Source organism: Acyrthosiphon pisum, chromosome A2 (genome assembly GCF_005508785.2).
Source record: "Acyrthosiphon pisum isolate AL4f chromosome A2, pea_aphid_22Mar2018_4r6ur, whole genome shotgun sequence".
In the NCBI taxonomy this organism is placed as follows: domain Eukaryota; kingdom Metazoa; phylum Arthropoda; class Insecta; order Hemiptera; family Aphididae; genus Acyrthosiphon; species Acyrthosiphon pisum.
In genome coordinates, this window is record NC_042495.1 from 103,179,732 (window position 1) to 103,194,890 (window position 15,159).

General features: G+C 28.8%; 1 protein-coding gene across 15 annotated transcripts in view; it reads left to right on the top strand.

Moving 5' to 3' along the window:
• Nucleotides 1-15,159, top strand: part of LOC100163038 — a 312,933-nt gene that overhangs the window by 247,993 nt on the left and 49,781 nt on the right. For 14 of the 15 annotated variants that reach the window (XM_029489305.1, XM_029489306.1, XM_029489308.1 and 11 more), the window contains 2 exons: nucleotides 770-936; nucleotides 5,428-5,472. In XM_029489305.1, the coding sequence (XP_029345165.1) occupies nucleotides 770-936; nucleotides 5,428-5,472 (212 nt within the window). The remainder of the gene's footprint in view (nucleotides 1-769; nucleotides 937-5,427; nucleotides 5,473-15,159) is intronic. The other variant, XM_029489307.1, reaches the window with a different exon arrangement.

The window sequence follows — 15,159 nt, forward strand, 5'->3', positions numbered from 1 at the left end:
CCGGGAGACGTAAAACATTGGCTGTGGTAGAATCGACAATAAAACCTTTTATTGTGAGGACCGCACAAAAGCAACCAATGTCGACAAGTTACGGTTTCTCCAGGCCAAGAGATACACACATATATAATATATATATATATATATCCGAGCGAAACACTAAATGGAGTCCATCCGTTTGTATGACGTCAATTCCAAAAAGTTCGACGTATTAAAAAAAAATTATACGCACACACATATTATATTACACTCGAAAGAAAGAAAATCGTATTAGAAACCGTTTTATGGGTAGAAATAACTTGTACAAAAATAGATGCCATGCGGTAAAATACATATTTTTTTAACGTAACGCAATTGTCGCCTTTTATTTTCACTCATTTAATATTTCCGTAAACACCGTTGGTTTCTTGTGTATGACGATGACGATTTCAGAGCGGAAGGAACTATACACCTATCTCTGACACCTACACGCTTTTCTATTTTACACTGTTAGTGGGTAGGTATTTACTCCTTGGATGTTTGCGTTCACGTTCATCATATAATATAATACCTACCACATACAATATTATGTATACATAAATATAGACTTGACACAAATCATCACAATTTAATATAAAACAGTTTTATGATCGACGGTTGAAAATAAAAATAACGAAGACGATTATTTCTGTTCATCATAAACTTCCATGACCGCGCGATATAATATTGTACTTCATATATTATGGAATATTTTATCGAAAACTGATCAAGTTTCACGTTTCAATATGTTTAGAAAGATCTGTTCGCATCCAAGCTAGAAGCGACCGAATCGAACGCACGAGATAGGAAACTATCGTCGTCGTCCAGTGGCAGCATGAAATCCAAATGGTTAAAGGCCATCAAGAGCCTGAAGACCACCAGTGGGCCGACCAACAACAATACAACGCAAAAGGATGAAAAGTGAGTGGTTTTATAACAGTTTATTATAATATAATATGTATAATATAGATATCCGTGTAATATAATATTTAACTAAAGTTTTTTATTTAACCAAATAATAGTAGGCACGTTTTAGATTTCTATAACATTATAATAATATATACATACCTACATTATATTTTATTATAACGATTATTAAATTATTTACTATTTTTTTTCTCAATTGATTCGTATTTTTCATAGGAAATAATAAATGTATATTAGTTTTGGATATTACATTTTATTTGCTATTTTACCATAATTTACAATAATATATGTTATATTCTCAATTTAACGTAGCTAACAGGAAAATTGTAACATATTGTACAAAAGTAGGATCATGAAATATCAATCAACAATCTCATCGGTCGATTAAAATCTTTTATATTTATTTTAATATTATTATTACTAAAATTATAGTAGAATTTGATGTTTAACATTTGCAGGTACCTGTTCAGACATAATTTATTATATTTAACTTGGACACTAAGTCACAAACTTTGTAATACATATAGAAATAGCTATATATGTACAGACAAGATGACCCATTTAAAATACTACACTCATTTTTTTAAGTCAATTTTTCGTGATTTTGGAAAAACAATTACTTTTATACAGTGAAGTATTTATACACTACATTTGTAAAAACAAAATCCAGGATTTTTATTGTTATAGTTCTTTTAGGTTTGTTTATTTATTGTATTAATAAAAAAAAAAATTTAATGTATACTAGCACAAAAAAACTTGATATTTATTTCGTTTCTCTTATATACATTGAATCATAATATAAATGATTTTGGTGGTCACTGTTATAATGTAACAAAATATATAGTGCAAAACAATTCTAATATGTCAAAATACGGTTCATTGTGTATTGAAAAATCAGTTTAAAAAATACTATTTATTTATTTGTTAATGTTTGGTTGCCATTGTAACTCTAACGGGAATCGTTAAGAAAATAATCGATATAACCTAATGGCGATTAATCGTTATAATTGTATTCATTGTTTGATTTCCATGGCAACTGTAACGGTCAGAAAAAAAAATGTTTATCCAGCCCAAAACTATAATAAAATATAATACTATGTTAAAAACCAAACAAGTTTTATAAGAAATAAAAATTATATAAATAATTCGAAAATACAAAGGTAGAAAAATTGACTTAAATTTGGAGTAGCTATTTAAATATGGACCACGTCGTCTAATATATGTCGAATCGCTATTATTTTTATATTATATCGTGTATACTGTATACGTTATGTAACACCGTATAGAGTATATTTTATGTATACATAGGACTGATGAGATTGGGCGTCTAGATAGATTAACGTTTAGTCAGATAAGTAGTCGATCGTGTAGCCTACGGCGGCTAATGAGCTTACAACTCGAATTCATATACATATATATAATCTATTAATATATATATAATATTATATTATATACTCGCGATTCTTGTCGAGCAAGCGCAGTAATCGGATTCCCATATACGTCACATGAACTTAAGTGGATAGGTCTGCAAACATGGTAAAACTGCGGAAACAAGATGATAATATTATGACGTTACAAATGGTGTTTCCCGGGCATGCTAGGATTATTTCACGATGTCAATAAAATAAAATCATATTTTTTTTTATCATCGATAAACCACAGCGCAATAATTATTGACGACGTCGATTGTATACCATCGTCTCAAAACCGAAAACAATACTGTTAGGCATGAAATACACTATTATCTACACTATAGGTATCGCTCATTTTACGATTGAGTCAATCAATCGATCTCCGCAGTAGTATATAATATAGATAAAACGATACTATTTAAGTCGTATTATACTATTTTGGATTCTAACGGACCGACAGCAACGTCTCCGTTTTCAAAAACCATATACGTCCGTCCAATACTTATATAGTTGGTATTACGGGGTCCTTTCCGATCGTATGATATACGTTAAGATAATAACATTTTTTTTTTCGTCATTAAGATGTAACTGTAGCAGTCATCATTCATATTACTATATCACACAAACCATTGAAATAGATATAATGCTGCTCACGCGTATAATTCTGTACTGCTTAAACGCCAGCTGTCACACATGCGCCCACGCGGCGTTCAAAGAGTTCTCGAGAAATCGAGACAACTCGCGAACGTTCATTTTTAATAACATTGCATTTACATTCAATTCCAGTAGTATACAATTCATATCATTTTAAGTATCATGTTTCGCAAAAAAACTATAATAATCATATGATCGAAAATGTGCAAACCTATAATTATTACATTTAATTACACAATACCTACTATGAAAAAATGGTGTCAACAAGATATTTTAAGCTAGGCTATTAAACTACTGACAGTGATCAAACGAGTAAATAATTATGCTTCAATTCTACGATATAACACAACGCTATTGTAAATGTATTATATGCATTTCGTTCTTACAATTCAAAATATCGTACCTGTTTAAAACTTATATAGTTATTTTATGTCTTACAACTTACAAGTAAACATTATTTTTAATTGCCCCATAACAAACTTTTTTTTTTTTTTTGTTTGTGTAATATACATTTCTTCTGAATGAATATAATATATTAATCAAAGTAAGCCGATTTTATATCTCAAGATACTTAGTACAACTACCTACGTGATTGGTTTGATATTATTTTTTGTTACCTAGTTATTCAAAAATAGTATTCATACTATATACACATAATAGTTTACACTTATATTTACCTACAAGATAATTAGCTGGGTGTCATCAGGAAATCAAGAACCGAACTAAAATAATAACTCTACACCAGAATAACGATTAGACTTCATCAATGATTTAAAAAGAAGGCGTGTATGGCACATATTTTAACTTATAAGACGATCAGGGTGATTCATCATGCTAACCCAATTTTTTCATTTAATAATGAGTTGATTCAAAGTTTTATTTTTGGAACTTAAAAATATACGTAAAGCCAATATTTTTAAGTATTTAGATTTTGTGATAATTTAAGAAGCTCTCCACTGTAAATAATCAAGTATTCGATTTTTTTTAAACATATTAACGCATTTAAAAAAATAAATTTGAACGAGTAGTTTCTGAGTTACTAATATCTATATAATAATGATAATAATCCGTATATGACAATAATAGTTTTAGAAGATATATGGACTTAAATGGTTTGAAAATTATATTGATTAATATTTAATTCACTAAAGTTTTATAAATTTTGAACATTATTGTCTGAGTATATAATAACTACCAGACTAAGTATTACAATTATTTTATATTTGATGTAAATTACTGATGTTATTAAGGGCTAATATTATTTGTAACTACATAATAAATAATAACTTAAAAACTTCTGGTTCGAGCTTTGATTATTTTTTTTCATCAGAAGACATACCTTAAATGTTAAGCAAATCAAAGTATTTTAAAATATTGTATTTTAGTATTTTAAAAATGTCATAAACCATAATTTAAATATATTCTTTATTAAAGGAGCTTCGTGCATCACTCTGTATAGATCGTGAACGATTTTTATGTCGTTTCTACCACAATAATAATTAATTTTAGTTAATATATTAGCTTCAGAAGTTATTTCAATAAAATGTTTTCTAAAATACAATTTTTTTTTAAATTACACATTTTAGTTCATTGTCAAAAATAACGTGGTTCGTAAAGATATATTTATCCCCTGAGAGTACGGAAAATTAATTCTAGGAACTAAAATCGTAAAACTCAGTCATAAAATATGTCTTATCATTCCTGTAGGTACCTGAAAAGTTACAATGGCTTACATAAAAAACAAATAGCCTCTTTAGTTAATTCTGTAGTGAATAAAGTAAGTGTAAGTGTATGTATTTTATCTATTGGCAAAAATTATCATTTACATTATTAAATTATTTTGTAACAGAACTTTTTTCTTTGAATAACAATCGTTCGAAAAAAATGTATTATTAATTACTTTTTCTGTGAATGAAACCCGCACCGATTTATATTTGATTTGTAAGGAATGATAATGTACAGGTATACTTTGGTTGATATAATATATATGTGAACAAAACAAAATATCGTGATAATATGATTTTCATAAAAAAAAATAATAATGAAAACAATTTGCCCGAATGCATATTACACCATTCATTTAAAAAAAACATTGCTTGAATTTGACGTTAAAAATGTAATTTTTCATAGCTATACTTAATTAAATAGTTAATATTTTTACATTGTTTACACGGCGTCGAAACACTTTTTCCGAGACACGTAGTTATTTTTATGGGAATATGAATTCGAGTTGTAGTTTAATTAACCAACTTAGTATCATTATTTAATATATTGTATATTAATTTAGTTGTTTTTTATTCAGCTTTATACTAACATAATGTTTTGTGTGTTTTTTTCATTTTTTTGTTTGGCTGTTTGATGTGTGCTCTCGCCAAATAAAAAAAAATAATTATACTTATACCTCGGTAAAAAAAAAAAGGAAACACCAAATGTACCACGCGGTATCGACCATAATTGCAATGAGGTAATTGTTTTATTATTATTGTTTGTATTTTATACTATTATTATTATTATGCTCACATGTACATTACAGGGTATTATATCGAATGCATATTTATAATATTTATAAGGTACTGTCGGACCGGTCACATCATTATTATAAAAACAACAACAATAATAATGGGTATTTTCTATCCATATATTCTATAAGCCTTTGTATTTTTTTTTTTTTATTATGTCATTGACGTAAACCAAAAATTACATTATAAAGGTTTTTTGGCAATTTTTTTTTTACGGTATTTTATGGAATAGGAAGACGCGATAGCGAAACGTATATATAGCTCGAAAACGAAACAAAATATTTCGGATCGATCACACATGGCTTTCAAAGGTCTCGGTCATTATTTATGTATACCATTGACGTGCACATTCTGGCGTGGACGTCGTACATAACGATTTCCCCTAGAGACACTCCTGGTCGTGGATATAATATAATATAATAAGAACAAAAACAAACCGTAAAGTTGAAAATATATTAATGACACGAGCCAAATTTAATGAAAACCGTTTTTTCAAGGAGTTTGTTTTTATTTTACCTGTTTTATAATCGCAAATAATACATAATACGACAATAATATAGACTATGTCCGGCAGTTTTCATAATATAACTATTGTTGATGGTTACAACACGTCAGCACGAGTGACACGGCTACGTTTAAAAGTTGTGCAAAATTATTATAAATATATATAAACATTTACCCATCGATCGTGTAAAATAAAAAATTTATATTTCGTTTGCGTTTTAGTGTCGCCGGCCAAAGAGACGTAGTTGTAGCGGTGACATTTAGTATCGGAAATATCTGAATAATGTATGTCCACACCGAACTCTAACCATGGCGTTGTTGACAAAATGTCAACAGCGAATTTATATCCACGTGTGTCCACGTATTTGAAATTTAATATTTATTAGAAAATAATATCACTTGCCGGGTTGGTCACCATTACAGTTTCAACGAAGGACGGAATTCTCTGGGGCTGTCAAATAATATAATATGTATAATTTATATTATATATATTTTAAGCCACTGTAGTTCAGTACATTTTTTAGTATTTTTTTTCTGCACGCTTTATTTCTTTATTCTTTTTTTGCGAAGTATTTAATATTTCAATATTATATTAATTATTTGTAGAGATGTAGTAATACTCAAAAATCAGTCATTAAAGATCATAATAATATGTCACGCAAACATCATTGATAAAGAAAAACCCGTTTACAAACTAAAAACAAATTGTTTATAAAGGTTTTGGTTTTATACTGAATTAAGATTTACTTAATAATTATTACTGTAGTTTTAGAATAAAAATCAATATTTCTGGACAATTGAGGTAGGTATTTACTGGAATCCCAATTTTCACACATAAGACACATAAGTAAGTACTTTTGAAAACTCAACAGTATCTGCTCTATACATTTTTTGATATTAGGAAATTCTGAATCTGACATCGTGTTTATGTGGACTTTAAAAAATTCTATTTAAAATCAAGCAAAACCAGTCCGACAAAATTGTATATATTATTATTTATTTCTCTATAAAATGCTTTATCAAAATATCGTTACACCCGATGACTTACTTTGTGGATATTAATAGTGAAATCAGATTCTATGGTACTCCGTGACCACTTGCTGCAGTCGCAAAATGAATAGGTTTCCCAGATGACTTATTGGAAAGTAGAAACATTGATGGAACTAAAACATATATTTTTGTACGCAGGTACTTTATGTATCTTCACTCCAATATCATATATCGATTTTATATTATACCTATTACATACCTGCTTCTATAGTGGAATGTACAATGTATTATATATTATATACATAAGTGTAATGTCAAATAAATATTTTTGTATATTCTAATGTCGGTTATAAAAACGGATTAATAATTTCTTTGACATTAACATAAAGATGTAATATATCATTCGGTGGCAATATCACTTAGTCCAAACCGGGAGAAATAAATAATTCGGTCGACCAATATATTATATTAATTCATACTTATATGTATGAACGTGGGATGTAACGTATGAGTATCCAACGGAAATACCTTTTGCCTCCCTTTTGGCCTGCTGCAGATTGATGGGATGGAAAACGCATTCTGACACGGCAAAAGGGAAATTACAACATAATATGCACATAATATGTATAGGTTAGGGGCATTATAATAAATATCAAAAGAGACGCTTTAAAATTTACCATTTTGCTCATAATACTCGCCTTTATAGTATAGTTATTTTATTCAATTTTCATATAAACGCTGTAAGAAATGTGAAAATCATAAATAATAATGTTTGTTGTTTGAGATGAGATTAGATTTTATAAAATATAGGCAGGTAGTAAATTATAATTTGAATTACTCAAATTTTAATACTGAGAAAATGTGTAAAATATTATAGATATAATTATATAATATATTTATTTAATTAATATATATTATACGTTTAAATTTTAATAGATAAAAAGACAATAGTAACCATGGACTTTCATCACCCATACAAAAACTATGACTGTAATCTGTATAGATAACTTGATTATTATTTTATACTATCATCTAACTAGGATTTTGAAATAGTAGATATCAATTATGATTAACTTGTCACTCAACGAAAGACTACCTATTTAAGATCGATGCAGTAAGTCTGTGATAACTATAAGGACGCTTTTAATATTAATTTATTTTTTCAGTAAGTCAAAATATAAAATATTTTGTAATACATAAAAGTATGTTTAAGTAATATTTCGTTTATATCCGAAATCACCCATATGTAGATAGTTTTTTTTAACCAAATTCACACCGACCTTCGAGATATTAAGTCGAGCAGAGATTGTCATCATAACCGACTGAGCCCCACACCATTATATCGTGTATAATATCATACACATTAAAGCCAAGATAAATAATATTATTATGAAATCACACACACTATAACTTAATATGTATTTCGACAAAAACTACTTATAAATATGTATCATAATATATATATATATATATATATGTCTTCGTGGAGATTTTTTGGAAATCCCAACTTTTGATCCCCGTAACGAGGTTTTCTTATTCAACGCATTAACGCCGAATAGTTTTGGTAAAATTCGAACAGAATCAAAAGTAATTTACTTCGTTCCGGCGACGGCGATAACCCATTATGTGCGATGTCGGCCGAACTTCGACTTTATGAATATGAAATACATCATTATAATATACGTGAATCGTTAAGACACGGATATAAAGCGTACGCGTGTAGATATATATATATATATATATATATTTGTAATTTGTACACAATGGGAAAGAGTACCACACACAACACAACCCATAAATATAGGAGTATGTCCTACCCACCGTAAACAATCTTACGAATACGAAATAATGATCTCCAAGTCTTTCGCAGTATCCTAATATGAACCCCTGCACGGTGAATTTGCTCACGAAATATTTCTAACCTAAATTCAACTCCAAATGAACATTATTGTCGAAACCTGAATCGCCTTTCGTTTAGCCGCGATTGTATAGTATACAATAATATTATCACTGTACACACACAGCCCGCGCGTTTCAACCCAACTTCATTAAACATTTAATTATACTTAACCGGGATGGGCTGCTCGTCCGCAAAATTATCTGGAATGACGTATACAATTTAAAAACAGTCAAAATAATGTTGAATTTATTCAGTTATATAAATATGTGGCTCTAGTTTAATATTAAACAAACACACATTTAAAATATCAAATACACGACATTTGAAATTTGTCACGTTTCATAAATTGTGTGGGTATTCGAAGTCAACAAAAATAAAAAGCGATATACATATATTGTAATTTACATATTAAGTAAGTTATATAGAACTATAAATGCATATCACTGTATAGCATTAAATTAAAAAATAAAAAGTTACATTTACCCAGACAGCATTTTGTAATGATAATATTATAATAGTATTATAATAACGTTATACTAATATTATTCGTTATTAAAATGTTATAATAATATTAACCCAGACAGCAATTTTTTATTCAATAATATTTTTAAAACATTATAATAACGAATAATATTAGTTTAGTGTTATTATAATACTATTATAATATTATCATTACAAAATGCTGTCTGGGAATAAACAAGAAATTGCTGTCTGGGTATTAATAATATCAATATAAATTGTGATAAATATGACGTTTTATTTAGATCTATACCTAGTAAGATACCTATTATGTTACTAAAATATTATTATTTTTCTTGAATTTTAGTATCGAGTATAATATGTAGGTGATCAAAGTTAACTTGATTATTACGTAACTATATAACTTCGAGTAATACCTACGTATGTAACAGGTGTGCATAAGGCACTTTTTTAATTTTAAAATTACACCGTCAACAAGGTAATACGCAAACAATTTGGTTGTATTTGCAAATAAATAGTCATTTATGTTGGTCGACTTTTTAACGAAAACTATTTCTTTTTCCGTTAAATAGTAAATAAATTGCTACTGAAAGTTTTTCCATCTGTCAATGTCGTCTATCCACTCTTTCTTGTTTCACGATTAATCACCTCATATAGTACTACACGATAGCTTTTTCTCGAAGCTATATGCTTCTTTACTTCAAACCAATTTCAAATGTTGGCTTTTATTTTCAGAAAATCAAATGTTAAAAGTCATTAGTTACATTGTAAACATCTAAATCATATATGTAAACAATATCCGAAATCAGTACACACTACACATATTAAGGTACCTACCTAAAATTAAGGTCTTAAAAATGAATTAAATAACTACAACGCTATGTATTTTATTTGTTTTGGTCAACATTTATTGGTTTCGCAATACCAATTATAATAAATTTCATATTTATATATACTAGATATTATTATGAACATATTAATATTCATTCTATATTATATGATTTTCTTATAAACAGTTTATTCTTTTTTTTTTTTTGGAAAATTTAGTGATCGTTTATTAGTCTCTGGGAAGTTATCGGTGAAAACTGATCCCGAAACAATTTGACTATTATTTCTGAAGGCAGATTATTTTTAGATTATGACTGTCGATAACTCATGCCATTGAATAAAAATATATTTCGTACACAATGCGATGGATAGTTATAACTTTTAAACACATCATAACAACTTAATATAATACTTTAATAAATAAAAATAAAATTAAACAAAAAATTGACAAAGATTCATCATTAAAATATTTAACAACATTTCCTAATAATAAAAAAAAAAAATTATATTGAAAAATTTGAATAGGAGATAGGGTACAAATTTTATCAATATCTTATGCATAATATCTAAACATTTTCTTGATGCATCCTATTATTCACAGCTCTATTGAATGAAGAATATTTTGTGGTACATTGTATAGGTGCCTCATATTTAATTAATTTAGTCCTACATCAAAAAATTTCCAATTGAAAAAATGCGCATCGGGTCGCGTCTAGTGTTCGGACTTATGTAGATAAATTTATCTAGATGAATATCTAGATAATTATTTGTTCATCTTTTATCTTATCTAGATAAATAGTTACAAGATATCTAAACATTCATTTAGATAATTTTTTTTACTAATCCAAATAAATTCATCTAGATACATTTTTTATTGATAAAAATCGCGAAATTGTATAAATGTATTTTTAAATATTTATACAGATTCTTAAACAAAGTTTATGGTTTATAAATAATGTAATTATTTTTCTTTATATCATTATTATTATTATGTTCCTAGTGCCCAACTAAATTATACCTAAATTTAAAACCATTTAGAAAATAATTGTATCTTTTTTTATCTAGATAAAAAAGTACTTATGTAATCCGAACACTGGTCGCGTCGTACTATATTGAAACCAACGAAACCTTTGGCTGTTTAAAAAATACATTGTTATAGTATTAAACTCATAAAACAATACAAAACTCTATTCAAAGACTCACAATAAAAAATAATAATAATAATAATGATATTATCGTTGATGTCGCCACACGCCGTCGCACGTCGTCCTATTTCCACACGTCGTGTGGCGCAGTTTATTTTCACCCTACGTCGCGGCGTGACGGAGATTTTCCCCGAACGTTACCGTCATATGAACCCACCGCCCCGGTACCTTTCGTCCCGCGTGACGTTTATCGGAAAATTCTGAATAATAACCGCATGGCCACCCCCTCACACGACAGGTAGACTCTGCAGCGAGGGCGGTGACATTTGCACCGTTTCCCTGTCACCTGCAGCAGTTTACCACCACACCTACACCACTACAACCATTGAGTCCCTGGACAATCACCGTGCATCGCCCCAACGCCTTTCCTAGCTCTTCGTGTTGATGTGTACAAGGTGATTTTTTAGGTTACGATGCGCATTTATATCCTATTTTACCGAAATCGACTGCGTAATAAATACATAACAGAATAATATTTAGAGACAAAAAAAATATCCACCGTGCATTGAGAGTAGACATACACATGGTCGTTTTATACCAAGTTCTGATATAACAACTGTGACGTAACATCGCATTTGTGTAACACTACAATATTTGAACGTGAATTCTTAACCTATAGGTGTACACCGTGTATTTGCACTCGCGTAACGACATTAGTTTTTTTTCGTTTCCACGTGTTCGACCAATTCCGTTTTATTATTCTCAAGCATATTTCAAAGTTCACGTGGTTTTAAGAGCTTCGAAGTACATCATATTGCTAGACCCATCCACTATAGTATATCTACAAATTAACTGAATAAATAATAACTATTGGTTCAGCACTTGATATTCACGGGCAAAAGGTACAGGCGAACTGCAGGTACATCGCACCTTAAAACATACATTTATTAATAATGATTTGACCATTTTTAAACATATTATCGTATAAAACCTATATGAAAAATTACCGAAAACATAGTCTCTCTAGATTAATAATTGTACTTACTAAAAAATATATTTTTTTTAAAAGAATCTCTCGAAAAACTAACTAACGTAGATAGTCTTCAAAGAATCGCCCTATATTTTCTCCTGAGACATTATCCGTGCGCCAAAGATTCTACGCCTAGAAAATTCACAACGGCTTTTGCAACTAACGTCTGCACGTGTTTAAATAATAAATTCTATGGTTAACGAACACCGACATGTGTACCACCGCGAATGGATTTACGTCCTATAATATTATACCGAGTGATTTGACGTGTAAAACGATCCGCGTCAAAGTTTTATTCATTCTTATCTCAAATAAATTATTATTATTACTGCCACAATACGAGCCCTCTTCTCGGAAAAAGCTTTTCTCGTGTCGATTAATAATAATAATAATAATAATATGTTACATCACACTCGCGTGTTATTCCATATAATATTCATATCCATTATTCAGTCATTGTATTACGATTTCTCCTGTCCAATTATTCGATGGTTACAGAACGATTATATAACGATTCCTATTTGCGCTATCCGGTTTCTTCAACGGAATCGGGTGGTTTCGATTTCGGCAACCCTAAATAATGCACCCAGTGGCGATTAAACGTAATAGCGCGCAACAATTTGAGATAAGAACAACCGATAACACTTAACGTTACACGTTAAATCAAAATAATCCTTAACCATCGCGTGTGGTCATACGTGATACTCGCTACAGACCCCCGCAGAGGGTGGGTTTGCAGTTTTTTGTTTTTTGAATTTATACAATATCGGTGTCATGAACATTTTGGAATACATTCAGTTTGCTGACATCACGATTTAGATTATAACTATATAGTTAGTTTTAAAATACCGTCAATTATTTTAACTCTATTATGTATAGTATCGATTTTATATATGCGTTATACGCAATACTGAATAATAAGCAAACCATTATATAATATTTCACGGTAGGTAGGTACCTAATAGTATTATTAATCGTGAAAATAAAATATTCTCCACCAAAAAATTGAAAAACAATCGTGATCCGTTTTCTTAATGCAATACGTTTATGTTTTTATTTTGTTTTTGCACAATTAACATTAAATACAACTAACTATTATATTCGTAATAGGCTATAACCTCAGTTGGTTAGTTACAAGCGTGTTGTCGTTTAAAATTTGACGTTAACGAATAGTCCTTAAACCAGATTTCGCACTGAACTCAATTACAGAAAACGACCAATATACATTATTAGACAATTTAAAATATCATTGTCTACAAATGTTAGTGATATCATTTACAACGAATAGTTTATGAATTGTGTTCAATTTGTTATTGTGCTCCGTAGGCTATGTTAATATTTTACCATTCCAATAGTTTCATTTACTTAATGCGTTTTGTTCGAGCATATAATAATTCACCTGACACCACTTAATGATTTAAATTGTAGTGGTTGTAGTTAGACGATGATACTTCATCAGAACATTGAGAATATCTATGTGTATATTCAACACTTATTTAACAATTATTATCATACTTAACAAGAGTATATAAACAGCCAAATGACATTACTTATATTTTTCCTTACGTGTTTAAGGTTATATTAACGCTTCGTTACTAAACAATTGTCTATAAATATTACATTTTCCCAAACAAGAGTTGATTTTGTACATGATAATAAAATACGGATTTTTTTTAAATACGTAGTTAAACAATTTGCCTTTTGGATATATTCGGTACAAGATTAAAGGTTGAACAATTTTAAACTCTAAGCTCGATGCCGTTTTAAGTATGTTATTCCGTTAACCTAACCTATTTATATAAGATCAATGGTGTCGAATAACGTTCAGAGGACTGCTGAAAATGACACCCATAAAAATGATTATGATATGTAATACCGTAATGCGCAGTTTGAAATCAACATACAAAAAATATACGAAACAACATTTTAACCAACTTTTATACAGTGTGCTTTTCAGATTCTAAGTTCTTGTTACACTTGTACCATTTTTAAGTTTTGATTTTGAAACGACAACTTATATTATTAATTATTCATTACAATTTTTTAATTTAATATTTATGGACGTGGACGTCGTAACGGTCTTGATATATTTTCAAGTTTAAAATATAGAATAATTCACAATTTAAAAATTAATATAGGTATTTATAGTAAAGGTATTTTTTCGATAGTATTAATATTAAATTAAATTACTCATAATATTAATGAAAAAAATATAAATATTAGTATTGCGAATACTTTAAAATTTCCTAAAATTCAAATTTTCGAAAGAAGTTATTACATTTCAAAATAAAGAGTACTCGGTGTTAAAATAATGCCTCTATATGCTACAGTATACCTACAATATGTACGCTTAATATATTTACATTAGAAAAAATTACGTTAGTATAGCAGCAGTTTCCTTTTGATGACACGAATACTTTATCACTGTTTTTTATTAAATATGTTTTGTCCGGGAAATTTAATGGACATATTTATAATATTTGGCGACAAGGTTTTTCCTGGCATATTTATCATTTTTTAGTTATTTTTTAACAAACACCTTATATAAGTTGGCACGTTTAATATTTCAGAACGATAATTATTGAGAGTTTTCTTATACTCTGGTGGCTGTACGGGTTAGACGTTTTTATTAGACTTAACCATCTATATAATAATATGTCGCATAAAATATCATAATAATAATAATGGTAGTTACTATCAAGATTATTACTTTTATTATCGTCAGTGTAAAATAATAAGTAATGCTCGTCAGTTA